This window comes from Drosophila hydei, unplaced genomic scaffold (genome assembly GCF_003285905.1).
Source record: "Drosophila hydei strain 15085-1641.00,03,60 unplaced genomic scaffold, DhydRS2 tig00008116-arrow-pilon, whole genome shotgun sequence".
NCBI classification, from domain to species: Eukaryota; Metazoa; Arthropoda; class Insecta; order Diptera; family Drosophilidae; genus Drosophila; species Drosophila hydei.
This window is the reverse complement of record NW_022045829.1, coordinates 1,776,808-1,788,926: the sequence shown is the minus strand read 5'-3', so window position 1 is coordinate 1,788,926 and position 12,119 is coordinate 1,776,808. Positions and strand designations below refer to the sequence as shown.

Genomic DNA, 12,119 nt, shown 5'->3' with positions numbered 1-12,119 from the left:
GCGATTTGCCTGCCACGCCCCCCTCCCTAAATCCCCACTGCGGAGTGTCATAAATGCCTGCAGTTTGGCAGCTCTTGTTCTTGTTGTTGTTGTTGTTGAGTGAAAGTGTTTTTGGTTTTTGAAAGTGCCTCAAGTTACTCAGTTTTGTTCGTTTATTGCTTTGATTTGATGCAAAACTTTTGCTTTGCATTTACAACCAACACCACCCACACGTTCTTCTCTATACCTTGACTTCTAATGGACAGCGTCTTCGGTAGTTCAGGATGCAGCCACTTTCATGTTTCAAACTACAATCCAGAGGTTGAGCTGCCGATTAGTAGCTTACACTTACAGAACCAAATACAGATCTTTGTTTCGACTCACCAACATATGCGCTGCAAAACGAAACATGAACAGCAATTGCACCACCGGACCTAAGAAAAAGATGGGCACCAGATGTAGGCTCAGCGATAAGCCACTCAGCATCAACCACTTCCACATGGAGTAGATGAAGCATATACACATCGCTAGATTCGACAATATGACCAGACTGCTAACATATACCAGCTTGCAGCGCTAAGAGTTGGAGAAGAACTTTATTCAAATAGATTTACAAATACAATAAGGAAGAGCCAAGAGTGCCCGACTAGTAAGCGCCCTTAACGATCGTTGAATGCATAACGATTCTGCTTAATATATACTTAATAACTATTCAAATATTTGCCATACAGATAAGAAGAGAAGCTCTGCTGGCAAGTCTTCGACTCAAACCCGAACTCAACTCTAGAAGATTTTCTCTGAGTATTTTTACACACGATCATTGAGCGACAAGCAAGAGAACTTTCTGCTGATGCCAGCCTTTTAGCTGACATTTCATTTACATGCACATACCACAACACGAATACTTCTCCATATAACTTCAGCTCTCATCTATCCCTTCAATATCTTAAAGAGCAGCTTTGATTTTAGATAAATGTTAAATATGCAAAACTCAGACAGAGACAGACAAACGGACTGTTTTACCTAATACCCCAGGTATACCTAATTTATATTTATATATATATAAGTATATATTTATATTTATATAAATATATATATATACATATATATATATATATATATAAATATTATATTTATATATATATATATAACTGTAGCTAAGCCACCTTCATAAACTTTCATAGTTCCTATTTGGAATGGAATGGAAGCAAGATAAGAATAATTTACATGTTTAACGTGTGAAGATCGTTTAGGCGGCTTGATGTAACTTACCGGTACCAACAAAGCGAGTAAAAATGGCAGAAGTAAAGCCAAATGATGTCTAAAAAGCGTTTCCAAAAATTTCCATGTTGCAGACTTTAAGACTAAATGCATATCCTCATTAGCTTGATACATGACAGGCTCCTCATAGACCAGGGGTACATAATAAAAGGTATTGACCGGACCGAAAGAGTTAATAGAAGCTGCACGGAAATGCAGAAGTGAAAAATTCCGTATCACATGTAGCAACAGCTAAAAGTTCACTTACTTTGCGCCAAATGCTTGAACCGATTTATAATATGGTACATAAAAACGTTGTGTATAATGAGCAGAAGGGCCGCCCGCTTGATAGGATTTATAGAGCGCTGATAAAATAGAGCAAGGAAATCCATTATAAATTGCAAGTGAATACTGTTACTCCGGCACTTACTACATATAGAAGTAATTGATATAACAGTATAATGATAGTCACTAAGCCCTCGTGCATATTGGCCATAACGCTTGACAAGCAATTAAATTTGGAATAGTTCAGAAAATTTTATCTTTAATGAGTGAAAATGCAATGTTTTAAACTTCCCCCATTTGTCAAATAATACATAACATTTTTGTCACTTTTTAAAATCTGTTCTTTATTTCAATGCTCACAATTAACCATTTTCAAAGCACTGGCCTTCTGGCTCTTTTTGTTAAATATGTGACAGGCAGAGGAGTGCAAGGCAGAGCTGAGTTCATCTAGTAGACGGCGATATTTTGAAAAGATTTGTGAGCATAGCCTAAGGACCAGAAAAGCTAAGGAAATTTAGTATATGCGACTGCTCTGATGAGTGCACATTTGGTACATATATTAGACTGTGAATAATGGATCCAATTTTAAAGGAATTTCAACAACGTTTATTAAATATTTTAGATCTATAGATGATTCAGGGTATCTCCTAGTACTTTACGCCCTACTGGAGTACTCCTACTTGTTCACTGTATTCGCATTTTTCCGCCCATTTGTGGCATTATTAATTTCCAAGTGCACGTCGTCGACAACTTCAATTATTTAATGTTCTTAATGAAGAGCAGCTGGCCGCAAGTCTTTTGCATAATGGTTTACAATTACCAATTATCAGATTGTTGCATCCAGCTAACAATCTTGGAAGCTGTATAAATTGCAATTGCATAAATCAAAACGGAATCATTTAATTCAATTTGCCCAACATGTGTAAATAATGTTCGAATTTCTATCTCGACGTTTCGTTCTCCCAACCTAATTGACTGGCTGTCAGGGCAGGCAGCAACAACAACAGCAGCAGCAGCAGCAACTGAACTGCAATAATCAAAATAAACATGCTTAATTGACATGACCCTCAATAGTCTTTCAGGTTCAGCAACAAGTTAAACAAAGAAATGTAACAAATATTGTATTTAATTAAAGTTGTTGAAATAGCAATAAGTAAGACTGTTAAAAATAAATTTAATAATAAATAAATGTCTAATGTCCCTAAGACACAACAAATATAAAAATGTTTTAAATATTTTGATTTGATATATTGATATATAAAATAGTACTAATTCTTTAGATAATTAATCGATACCGATAACATATCGAAATTGTTAAGACTTGGCGCCCATAAATTTCATGTCTGCCATTGACTATATTTGACTATATTTAAATATCTTATGATCGCTTGAACGCACTTATTAAACTGCATATGCGCCTTCAGTGTCATCATCATACATATAAATATTTAAGCTTGTTGTGTGATATCTCGTTATAAATAATGACTACGATTAATTATGATGTAATCCTGACGTCGCTTGTTCGAACAATTTTCTACCATTCTTTGGGTCTCTTTTTTTTGTATTTTGCTTGTTGTTGCATTAATGTTTTTGGATGCAAATGTTGGAAATTTAATTAAACATTAATCATAGCGCCAGGCGGGCAGCGAGTGCATTAAATTGGCGTCGAGCACATTAATTAACGTTGGCAACCTTGGCAAGTGGGCTGCAAGGGATTTGCGTTATTAATTGAACGATATGCAACGGTTGTTCATGCAGTTACAAAACCTATACAGCGTACCACTTAATGCCATAATGCGGCATATAAACCTATAAATCTATATATATATATAGTTGACTATATATATAGAGTTTTTGTTCGGTTTCCGTTTGTATATTTTGAGCACAACTGTCACGTACGAAACGGTTCCCTGAGCCGCTGCACACTTCATCAAAGGAAATGGAGCTTGAATTGATTTTGCGCACAAACACACACACACACACGCACACACGGTGTGTGTTACCTTGGCCTAATGTGTCTCATTTGGTTGGCAGTTATCTGCCCCTTCTCTCTAAAACTAAAGCGGCAGCCACTCAAAGGCACTTTAGGTACTTGGAGTCCATTTAAGTTCGTCTTCACTTTTCGAACTTGCCTTACTTTTTGCTAAATTTAATTTTTTGTTCTCCTAAGCTAAGTATGTTTCGTCTTTGCAATAACATTTTGTCAACGACATTGACATGAATAAATAAAAGAACAATACACGCATAATTTTGTTGGGAACATGCAGAAATTGTTACATTTAACAATTGTTTGAATTATATAAATAAATTTAACATTATTTTCTTTTTTTGGTATGAATAAAAATTTCAAATAGAGTTAATTAGAACATTTTTTATTATAATTTGAAAATTATTAATATTACAATATTAACATTTATTATTGGCTTTTGAGCTTCATAATATAATAAAAATCTTTAAACTAACATTTATATTTATTTTATCCATGTGCATATTATCTTAAACTTCAAAAAATATTTTAAAAAATGTAAATTAATATTTTTCCATTTTTTTTTATTTTTAAATATAACAAAATGTATTACAAAATAACACTGCACAAAAGTTAATTCCCAAATAAAATATATAAACAATTCACTAAATATATAGTAACATTTATTTACAAAACTTCAATTAGGGAAACTTTAAGTGAAATACAAGACTTCAGCTTTTTTGCTCTGCACCCATTGAAAATGGAAATTTAGGGTAAAATGGTTTTGTGTTTTAATGAATCTTGTTTCTCTAATAGTCTAACTTCGTGCACATCATTTGCGCTTAAGCTTAACACATATTTCAGTTGACAATCTGGAAACTCTGCAACAAGTTTATCCTTCCACTTTCAAATGCCACAGCAAAAAAAAAGAAGAAAAATACAAATGCTGAGAGAGTTGCCCACGCATTTATTTCAATTTTCATATAGTACCAAAAAAGCAGAGCCAAAATTCAGAGCGAGCCGCAAACTCATTTACACGTTTAGGCCAAAGCTGTCGGACGCTGAGTAATTTATGCATACAATGGCATTTAAATGCGTTTAGCAGCGAGCAGCTCAGTTCAGAGTCGAATCGTGTCGAGTCAGTCACTCGGCCAGTCACACAGATAGACAGGCGACAGACAGACACAAAGAAAGCATTGCTGGCAATTTGGGTTCACTTTCATTTTTCACAGCGTCCCTTTCATAAAAGGCAAAACCGTTTTACGAAAGTCGCAACGCGGGGCGGGCAGGCAATAGCTGAAGAAAAATGAGCGTAATGGGTGCCAAAAGCCAAAAGAGACACACGGACGACATTTTATGCGACTTTGGGGAATTGTTTAGAAAATTGACAAATTATGGTCATAAGTGGCACGATTAGTTTCTGTTGGCCAAGTGTCCCAAGGTTGTCGCCTTTTCACTTCGTTCCTTTCCACACATATACCCAAATCTACAAAGCACATATATATACATACATACCCATATACATATATTTATAGATTGTTTCAGTCGCGCTGCGTGTTATTAATAATTCAATTTGGCTGTTTCGCAGCAGGAGGAACACACGCAGCGATGAGCGAAATGCAGCCCACACCTGCTGTCTCAGCGAAAACTGTTCGCTTGCCACATTTTCCCTACCATTCCATACAAGCCCGGCTCATTATATATTCATGCAAGTTAAGTGCGAAAGCTCATATGGCGGAATAATAAATTGAATTCGGCCCACAAGCCTGCACAATTGCATAAGTAGCTACACGTGCTATGCCCATTTATGGCATGCTTCCTCTTATACATTCGCTCTCTCCCTGTGTCTTGGCTCTGCTTGACGGAAGATAGAAATGTATCCAAGTCCTGCGACTCACGCAATAGTTGCCCACTTGCTGTTCGCTGCAGAAAGGTATTTAATGTTACTCTTTGCTGCACTTAAATTCTTACTAATAATAGTTTCGAAATTAACCTGAAATATATATATATATAAATTATATAAAATATGAAGAAACTTCATATACATGTTTGTTCAGCTATACTTAAGAAATCTTATTGATGCTTCTCACTGCAGCAATCCAATACTTTTCATACCCTGAGCCTATTGAAAATATATAATTGAATGTAATAAGCCGCAGTAGCTGTGATGATTTTGATCATAATTTTCTGATTTTTATGCTGTGGTTATCTTCCTCCATTTCCCTCAAAATTATAAAACCTATTTCAAAGTATTTGCATTTGCTTTTGTGCAGTGTATCTGCTAGTCATGCATGCTCAGGAAACTAAAGCAAATTCTTGTTTGTTATGTGCCAGCTCAGTAAATATAATTTATTAACTTATTTTGTATACAGTTATGTATATACATATATATATATATATTGGTTGTGCTCATAACTCTGATAAGGCCCTCTGTATATTCTTGTAATTGATTAGAATTTTTATTTTTTATTTCAGCATAAAGTATATACATATCAGAGAACTTGCGTTGGTTTATCGCTGGGTATAAAAGGCCTGCCGATTGCTGCTGTACAGTTACAACCATTTCGGAAGTGCTGTAGGATAAATCAGAAATATATGAAAATGAAATTAATCGTGAGTACAGTTGAAACTGTTTAAATGCAATTGAAAAACTAATCTATACTATTATTGAGGTTTATAGATCGTATTCTTCGCTCTGATCGTCACTGTACTCGCCGCACCTAATATTGTGTTCTTTGGTAGAAGCCCAATGAATCGAAGTGGCTTTGATACGCGCAGTCAACACAAAGTGCGACACAATGGTGCACATTAGATTAGCTCTTAAATTAAGCAATTAGTTAAGTAAACTAAATTCAAAATTTCTAAAAGTGGTAAAATGTGCAGTTAATAATACTTTAATGGTTAATAATACTTAATAATAATACTTAATACTTTTTTGATTTCGACTCTAATAAATTCATGAAAAAATGGTTTATCTAATTAAATAAAATTAAAATTTGAATTTTTACCACACTTTTGCGACTAAAGGCCCAGTTTCCGAAGGTCTAAAAAGAAATATATTGAATTGTTTTCATTTGTCTAATTGCAGAATGAAGGTGCATTTCTTGTTAATTCAGCAGCGCTTTAGGTTCATAAGAGTTTTACTATTCATATGAATGTCAGTTAGAATGCTTGCATCAGCTGAAAGTTCTCTTGCTTGTCGCTCAATGAAAGGAAGTCTCGCCCGCCTTAAAGGCCAGCAGAGCTCTTCTCTGTATGGCAAATATTTGAATAGTTATTAAGTATACATTAAGCAGAATCGTTATGCATTCAACGAGCGTAATGGGCGCCTAGTCAGGCACTCTTGACTCTTCCTTATTGTGTTTGTAAATCTATTTGAATAAAGTTCTTCTCTAACTCTTAGCGCTGCAAGCTGGTATATGTTAGCAGTCTGGTCATATTGTCGAATCTAGCGATGTGTATATGCTTCATCTACTCCATGTGGAAGTGGTTGATGCTGAGTGGCTTATCGCTGAGCCTACATCTGGTGCCCATCTTTTTCTTAGGTCCGGTGGTGCAATTGCTGTTCATGTTTCGTTTTGCAGCGCATATGTTGGTGAGTCGAAACAAAGATCTGTATTTGGTTCTGTAAGTTATGCAAATACCTACTAATCGGCAGCTCAACCTCTGGATTGTAGTTAGAAACAAAACTCACTGAATTGTTTTAAGCAAAATTTAAATAAACTTAGTTAATAATAATTGGAATGTTATGCTCTATACATAATTTTTAAAATTTTTTAAAAAGGTTACGCAGATTCACAGTAGGACAACATGCAGCACATAGAAGAGACGGCATCGTACAAATGTGCAGTGAAGGGCACCCTCATAGACTAGGACATGGAACACATTTGACGGATGGCATAGTTGAGATCATCTGCTTGATTTCGAGTAGAGGGCAGCTTCATTTAGCGCACACTCTACGCCGCTTGTGACGACAGCTGGTCGTCACCTTGCAAGCCTAGGGATGACTTATTTTTGTATTACTGATTGTGGGTGTGCAATTGGCGTTAGTTTCTGCGTACCTGACGACGATAGTAATCCTTTTGGCATTCGGATAGTCTACACCATGCTCGTGCAGCCTTCATGACCAAATCTTTGGGTTTGAGTCCACAGTGTTTGCGTCGATAGGCCCGCAAAAAGTTTAAGTACCCATTATTAGTTACTGGGCCTGGCTTTTGGCATTTCATCTTTTTCGGGCAAGGCTTCGGACAGCGTGGCTTTGGCTTTGGGCAGCATCGCTTCGGCTTTGGGCAGCTACGCTTCGGCTTTGAGCAGCTTGGCTTCGGCTTTGGGCAGCTTCGCTTTGGACGACGTCGACGCTTACAGCTTGGCTTTGGTTTGGGGCAGCATGGTTTCGGCTTGGGAGAGCAAGGCTTTGGACGACGTCGACGGGGCTTACAGCTGGGCTTCGGTTTAGGGCAGCATGGGTTCGGTCGTCGACACGCGTCATCCATGTCATCCATGTCATCCTTATCCTTTTCATCGACGTCTTTCACCACTTCCTCATCATCCATTTCATCCACGTCATCCGCATCTTCATCCGCATTTCCATCCATGTCGTCATCCATGTCATCTTCCATATCGCCATCATCGGTTTCACATTCGCCATCTTTTGCATCGTCATCGTCTTCATCGTAATCTTCCTCAGCGAAACGATATTTCTTTCGCTCAGATAAGGGCAGCCGGTTCCATAACTTGCCTCCCTTTATAACATCGGGTACATCAAGCCCGCGCGATCCTGCTGTATAATCTCGCATGAAGTTTACAAACCCATTGTTGGTCACGGGTCCTTTAAGAAAGCTTTTTTGAGCTAATAAAATCTCGCTATCGCCCATTTTACTGTTAAATTATATGAAACAAAGATTATTTGCTTGGAAATTAGGTTAGATCCAATGCCTGAAGACCCAATATTTCGACTTGCTTTGAGCTAGAGAAGTCCATAATTAATATACCTTTAGAGCTACACAACGCCCAAGCATATACTAGAGAATATCGTGGCCAACTTGCAGTTGCCAAACTGTTTCATTGTTCAGGCTGCTTTGAGTTCTAGAGGCTATAGAAGCCATGTCTCGACTAACAATGGATATGGTTTGCAGTGCACAGTAGGAGCAGGTGGAAACAAGGAGTTGTGGGATGTAATCAAACAAATCCCTAGAATCGAGCAGCTATTGTGTTTCTCTCTTTGACTAGAGCAGTCGATGGCATAAGCTCCTCCACTTCATACATGTATTAGATATACCAGACAAGAATTTACCTTACACTGCATACAGTAAAACAATTCTTGGAAATCCAGAATTATGTGGGGCGTTGCCAAAGGAAAGCGTACGCATTCAAAGAATTTCAGCAAAGGATTATTAGTTTGTAATGGATTCCCAGTCCAATTTTTGTAATATGTATCAAGTCTTAAAACCAACTTTTACTTCAAGGCAACCAAGCTAGATCCAGTCTAGCTAATAATAACAAACAATATGTACAGAAAGGAAGAGAGGACTACACACCAAAGCCACTAGGCCACGTTGAATAAGGGGCTTTATGCTTTTGATTAAGAAATTGACAAGCGGCAGCATTTCAAGCTGAAGATGCGTAGACAAGCAGCAGCTAAAAGAGGAATTAACGGCAGCGACGGAGCTTGGCTGTTGGCACACAAGGCAAGTGCAGAGGGCGTTGAGCGATTATCATTAGCCGCCAGAATAGTTGACATTTAGCACGCACAACGAGCAGCAGTGCAACGTGCAGTTGCAACAATGTTTGAGTAATTGTTTGCTGCTGCAACAGCAAAGGTAGTAGCAGCAGCAGCAGCAGCAGCACGACAGATGCAACAAAATTTGCATGCATTGAGCGCCCCCCGCCCACCTACTGCCGTTGTTGTCTGGTTTGCTGCACGTAGCCGTACAGTGGCAGCAACTGCAGCAGTAATTGCAACAAACAATTAGCGTCACTTGGATTTATGTTTACGAGCGGCTGCCTCGACATTATCCCAGCCGAACCAAAGCCCATGCCGCACACCCTGCACATTATCATTGGACCCAGGCAGTTGATTCAATCACAGTCGGTTAAAAAATTTGGTTGTTCTTGCGAGCCAATTGCACTTACCTAATTTTAGTTTAAAAATCTTTTGAATCAATTTAAAATCACATGTACAAAATTTATTACTGAATTCCAAACTAAAAGACATAAAAATTAAAACAAAAATTAGTTGCTTGTTTCACGAGCTGTGACTAAATACTTAATTCTGCCCAGAACTTGCTTGGCTATACGGAGTTTTGTGATTGACTGATAAAGCATGGATCACTGTGTTTTTTGTTGTATTAACCAAAAGATTGTAAGCTAAAGTGAAATTGTTTTTGTTATATCTCGTACTCAACAAGCATTTGGAAATTTAGGCTAAAGCTATTTTGAGCAAATGTATGCAACAGGCAGAAATAAATATTCTCGACTTGGCTGTATGCTCGATTGAGTACTTTCCACCAATTTGAATCCATTTGCAAATTGATAGACCGATTGATTGAAATTAAAATAAAATCATATCGATCTACATTGAGAGCTCCTACGTTTTGAGAGCTCGAGCCACATCATTTTATATCTTTTTTTTCATCTCTTCTAAAATGAGAATGATTTCGGATATATTATATTAAAAGTCTACATTACGTCATGGTATAAATACAGCCTGCGTTGATCTCTCCTAACACATCCAAGATACAAGCCTATGAAAAAATTAAACTTTGATTAAATGAGTCAAATGCTATGTTATGAGTTTTATTAATTAATTAAGTCTAGCACTAATGGTTAATATATTGATTAAATACTAAGGGTAAAGAAATAAACGACTGAATTGTGTAAATGTTTAAATGATTATAAATTTATTTTAATGTTTTATTAAGTTTAATTGTTTAGAGAATTTCTGAAAAAGCGAGCAGCCCATTGAATAGTAAATTTTTGGCTAACAATCCAATTACCTTAAACCTGCTTCACCTTTACCTTCACAACCCTCTACCATTATCTACAGCTTCCCCGCCTTTAGTAAAACGAATTTATGATTCAGTGGCCTTCTCTTTCTTACGTGTAGTAATGGACGTCTTTAATTAAAATGTTGCTTATTAAAATAACATTGAATTTCGATAATTTTGCACAATGTAAAATTCATCGAACATTCGAGTGTCTGCTTGATGCGCTCATTGACTCTGAAGCGCATCCCTTGTACGGTTCATTGTCGATGGTAGTTGCTTTGAATAGACGAGTATTTTGGAATTGTTGACAGCTGAGTAGCGACAGGACAGCGATTGAGCTTGCTGACAATTTTAATTCTTCTATTGAGATTACTCCGTGGCCCGATTATGAATGCTTGGGGGACCCCTTTCTGCATGCTGCTCCATAGCGGGCCTTCGGATAGCTTCCCTACTTGCGGCTTGCCAGAAAACTAATGCTTTTATAGTTTCGAAAAGATCAAAGCCCAGGCTTACTTTGATCTTTCAGATGCGCTTCATTCTCAACGCCATCATACTGTTTGCACTGAAAAAGTAGAATATTAGTCTATTGGAATTTCCATGCTATTCTTGCAACCCGTTGATTTATGAATTAGACCTCGGCTGCACTAAGGCATGGCAAGGCATGGCAAGGCGAGGCAAAGCAAGTCAAGCCGCCAGCAATTGCTTGTAATGAACGTTGTTGCACCATGTAAATGACGTCATTACATGTCAGTGGGGCGTGGCCAGGCTTTGGGCTGTCTGCACTAGCCAGTTGAAGGCGGCTTTGCTTGATATTTACCGAGACAACATGATTTCCTTCCCCTTCCACACTTACCTCAGCTGCAACATTTGTTCGACTTAACAACAAAGCATTTAAAAACGTTATGAAGTTCCGAAATCAAAATAAAATAAAATGAAAAACTCTTTCATAGGAAAACTGCTGTGAACTATTCGCGTGCTACGTTGATACTAAAGGATTCCAAACACCCCAAAGCTTAGCTACACTCAATAGTGATGGATATATGATTGACTACTGTGTTAAGAGAATTTTGTACAGAGAATATGTAACAGAAAGTTTGTATATTTATTTATATTTTATATGTATTAAATATGGAACAGAAAGCTTGTATATTTCGCATATAATCCTTAGCATTCCAGTGGTCAGCTTCTTATATTTCATAGCTTGATTACTAAACGATAATAAAAATGATCAGCAGAATTGTCTAAGGACGGGAAAGAGTCATCTTTAACAGTCAATCAAACAACAGAAGCAAAAAAATGAAGCATCTAATAGAAACTCAGTTCGTTTTGATTGGATTGAATTGATTGGGCGTTGTGTGAGGCTTGGCCGCAATGCGACGCCGGCGGATATAAGGAGCACATCCTGTGTGAGCGTGTGGCCTGTGCCTTGGCCCTGTGTCTGTGCCTACAACAAAAAAATGAAATCATTTCCATTTTTTACACTATGAAGTTTTTTCTTATTTGACTCTTGCAGCTGTTTATTAAAACTGCAAGCCGCAGGCGCTACGATTAAAACACACACACGCCCACATAGACAGGGAACTTAAGGCTCGAAAGGATACTGGATACATGATTCAGTATTCAAGATTTCATGTATGCTAGCA

The 12,119-nt window shown here is 37.4% G+C and overlaps 3 protein-coding genes and 2 long non-coding RNA genes across 9 annotated transcripts in view; all 5 read right to left on the bottom strand.

Moving 5' to 3' along the window:
- The window catches only part of LOC111598963 (sodium-dependent nutrient amino acid transporter 1), a 47,960-nt gene extending 46,651 nt beyond the window's left edge, over positions 1–1,309 (bottom strand). Inside the window, exon 1 of the mRNA XM_023314450.2 lies at positions 1,252–1,309. The gene's annotated coding sequence lies outside the window, so the exon portion shown is untranslated. The remainder of the gene's footprint in view (positions 1–1,251) is intronic.
- LOC111598964 lies at positions 125–1,905 on the bottom strand. 2 transcript variants are annotated; one of them, XM_023314455.2, is made up of 5 exons: positions 1,670–1,905; positions 1,508–1,604; positions 1,252–1,442; positions 364–555; positions 125–287 (listed from the first exon to the last, which is right to left on the bottom strand). In XM_023314455.2, exons 1-5 carry the CDS (start codon positions 1,733–1,735, stop codon positions 276–278), a joined length of 558 nt encoding a protein of 185 aa, XP_023170223.2. In that variant the 5' UTR covers positions 1,736–1,905; the 3' UTR covers positions 125–275. The 2 variants fall into 2 exon arrangements, with proteins under 2 accessions (XP_023170223.2, XP_023170222.2); XM_023314454.2 differs by having other exon boundaries at positions 125–306; positions 1,670–1,889.
- Positions 1,906–5,888: 3,983 nt separating this feature from the next.
- On the bottom strand, positions 5,889–7,207 carry LOC111598994. 2 transcript variants are annotated; one of them, XR_003944297.1, is made up of 4 exons: positions 7,185–7,207; positions 6,499–7,115; positions 5,980–6,063; positions 5,889–5,918 (listed from the first exon to the last, which is right to left on the bottom strand). It is a non-coding gene; the product is annotated as an uncharacterized LOC111598994 (long non-coding RNA). The 2 variants fall into 2 exon arrangements; XR_002751409.2 differs by having other exon boundaries at positions 5,910–6,063.
- Positions 7,208–7,295: 88 nt separating this feature from the next.
- Positions 7,296–9,758, bottom strand: LOC111598993 (nucleolar protein dao-5-like). 3 transcript variants are annotated; one of them, XM_023314498.2, is made up of 3 exons: positions 9,623–9,758; positions 7,552–8,368; positions 7,296–7,497 (listed from the first exon to the last, which is right to left on the bottom strand). In XM_023314498.2, the coding sequence occupies exons 2-3, from the start codon at positions 8,362–8,364 to the stop codon at positions 7,447–7,449; spliced, it is 864 nt and encodes a 287-aa protein (XP_023170266.1). In that variant the 5' UTR covers positions 8,365–8,368; positions 9,623–9,758; the 3' UTR covers positions 7,296–7,446. The 3 variants fall into 3 exon arrangements, with proteins under 3 accessions (XP_023170266.1, XP_030080554.1, XP_023170265.1); XM_023314497.2 differs by having other exon boundaries at positions 7,297–7,487; XM_030224694.1 differs by lacking the exon at positions 9,623–9,758 and having other exon boundaries at positions 7,296–7,487; positions 7,552–8,380.
- Positions 9,759–10,557: 799 nt separating this feature from the next.
- On the bottom strand, positions 10,558–11,472 carry LOC111598982. The gene is made up of 2 exons (XR_002751406.2): positions 11,330–11,472; positions 10,558–11,038 (listed from the first exon to the last, which is right to left on the bottom strand). It is a non-coding gene; the product is annotated as an uncharacterized LOC111598982 (long non-coding RNA).
- Between the last annotated feature and the right edge of the window lie 647 nt (positions 11,473–12,119).